This window comes from Scomber japonicus, chromosome 14 (assembly GCF_027409825.1).
Source record: "Scomber japonicus isolate fScoJap1 chromosome 14, fScoJap1.pri, whole genome shotgun sequence".
In the NCBI taxonomy this organism is placed as follows: Eukaryota; Metazoa; Chordata; class Actinopteri; order Scombriformes; family Scombridae; genus Scomber; species Scomber japonicus.
Window position 1 is genome coordinate 871257 of NC_070591.1, and position 2500 is coordinate 873756.

General features: G+C 54.5%; 1 protein-coding gene across 1 annotated transcript in view; it reads right to left on the bottom strand.

The window, feature by feature from the left end:
- Positions 1-2500, bottom strand: part of abhd12 (abhydrolase domain containing 12, lysophospholipase) — a 20528-nt gene that overhangs the window by 11639 nt on the left and 6389 nt on the right. Inside the window, exons 3-4 of the mRNA XM_053333644.1 lie at positions 2333-2454; positions 1369-1474 (exon numbers count right to left, since the gene is read on the bottom strand). Of these exons, the coding sequence (XP_053189619.1) occupies positions 1369-1474; positions 2333-2454 (228 nt within the window). The remainder of the gene's footprint in view (positions 1-1368; positions 1475-2332; positions 2455-2500) is intronic.

The following is a 2500-nucleotide window of genomic DNA, read 5'->3' on the forward strand; positions in this document are numbered from 1 at the left end:
GGGTTCTCCAGGAGTACGGGGTACTGGACCCCCTGATACGGGCCGTCCGTTCCCTGTATGACCGGTGTCAGAGCTTGGTCCGCATTGCCGGTAATAAGTGGGACTTGTTTCCAGTGAGGGTTGGACTCCGCCAGGGCTGCCCTTTGTCACCGATCCTGTTCATAATCTTTATGGACAGGATTTCTAGGCGCAGCCAGGGTGTGGAGGGGGTCCGGTTTGGTGACCTCAGGATTGGGTCACTGCTTTTTGCAGATGATGTGGTCCTGTTGGCTTCATCAGACCGTGATCTCCAACTCTCACTGGATCGGTTCACAGCCGAGTGTGAAGCGGCCGGGATGAGAATCAGCACCTCCAAATCCGAGTCCATGGTCCTCAACCGGAAAAGGGTGGAGAGCACTCTCCGGGTCGGGGATGAGATCCTGCCCCAAGTGGAGGAGTTCAAGTACCTCGGGGTCTTGTTCACAGTGAGGGAAGGATGGAGCGTGAGATCGACAGGCGGATCGGTGCGGCGTCTGCAGTAATGTGGACTCTGCACAGATCCGTCGTGGTGAAGAGAGAGCTGAGCCGAAAGGTTCCTACCCTCACCTCTGGTCATGAGCTTTGGGTTCCTACCCTCACCTCTGGTCATGAGCTTTGGGTTCCTACCCTCACCTCTGGTCATGAGCTTTGGGTTCCTACCCTCACCTCTGGTCATGAGCTTTGGGTTCCTACCCTCACCTCTGGTCATGAGCTTTGGGTTCCTACCCTCACCTCTGGTCATGAGCTTTGGGTTCCTACCCTCACCTCTGGTCATGAGCTTTGGGTTCCTACCCTCACCTCTGGTCATGAGCTTTGGGTTCCTACCCTCACCTCTGGTCATGAGCTTTGGGTCGTGACCCAAAGAACAAGATGGCGGGTACAAGCGGCTGAAATGAGCTTCCTCCGTAGGCTGGCTGGGCTCTCCCTTAGAGATAGGGTGAGAAGCTCAGTTATCCGGGAGGAGCTCGGAGTAGACCCGCTGCTCCTCCGCGTTGAGAGGAGCCAGATGAGGAGGCTCGGGCATCTAGTCAGGATGCCTCCCGGACGCCTCCCTGGTGAGGTGTTCAGGGCCCGTCCCACCGGTAGGAGACCCAGGACACGCTGGAGAGACTATGTCTCTCGGCTGGCCTGGGAACGCCTCGGGATCCCCCGGGAAGAGCTGGACGAAGTGGCTGGGGAGAGGGAAGTCTGGGCTTCCTGCTTAGACTGCTGCCCCCCCGACCCGACCAGGGTCAGAGGACGGTAACGGTACGGTAGTTGTATAAAGTTATATATTAGTTCCTAACCCCGAGACCCGACCCGTTATATTTATATTTACAGTTTAAACATCTACACACTATAGAAACGTACCAGACTCCAATCTTGAGACCAGCTTCAGGCTCCAGGTAGAAGTTGTGTGTGTGGTTCAATCCCTGGTCCAGGGGCCGCTTCAGGTCGATGAAGTACGGCAACCTCACTGGGGGGGGGCAAAGGTCAGAGGTCACATGACAGGTCACATGTTCATTAGAAACAGTCTCTGCTCGCTGCTCCCAAAGTAAGAACATGGAGGAGGAGAACATGGAGGAGAACATGGAGGAGGAGAACATTGAGGAGGAGAACATGGAGGAGGAGAACATGGAGGAGGTGAACATGGAGGAGATGAACATGGAGGAGATGAACATGGAGGAGATGAACATGGAGGAGAACATGGAGGAGAACATGGAGGAGAACATGGTGGAGAACATGGTGGAGAACATGGAGGAGGAGAACATGGAGGAGGAGAACATGGAGGAGGTGAACATGGAGGAGAACATGGAGGAGGAGAACATGGAGGAGGAGAACATGGAGGAGGAGAACATGGAGGAGATGAACATGGAGGAGATGAACATGGAGGAGAACATGGAGGAGAACATGGAGGAGAACATGGAGGAGAACATGGTGGAGAACATGGTGGAGAACATGGAGGAGGAGAACATGGAGGAGGTGAACATGGAGGAGAACATGGAGGAGGAGAACATGGAGGAGGAGAACATGGAGGAGGAGAACATGGAGGAGGTGAACATGGAGGAGGAGAACGTGGAGGAGGAGAACATGGAGGAGGTGAACATAGAGGAGGAGAACATGGAGGAGGTGAACATGGAGGAGGTGAACATAGAGGAGGAGAACATGGAGGAGGTGAACATGGAGGAGGAGGAGAACATGGAGGAGAACATGGAGGAGGAGGAGAACATGGAGGTGAACATGGAGGAGGAGAACATGGAGGAGGAGAACATGGAGGAGGAGAACATGGAGGAGGAGAACATTGAGGAGGTGAACATGGAGGAGGAGAACGTACCAAAGTTGAGGAAGACGAGCTTGGCCTGGATGGAAGGACAAAGCTTGATGATGAAGGGGATGGAGACGTAGAACAGCAGCAGCCACAGAACCGTTCTCTTCAGCTTCCCCAGCAGACCCAACCTGCCAGACCAGAATAAACAGGTTACCATGACGACAGAGCTGATGA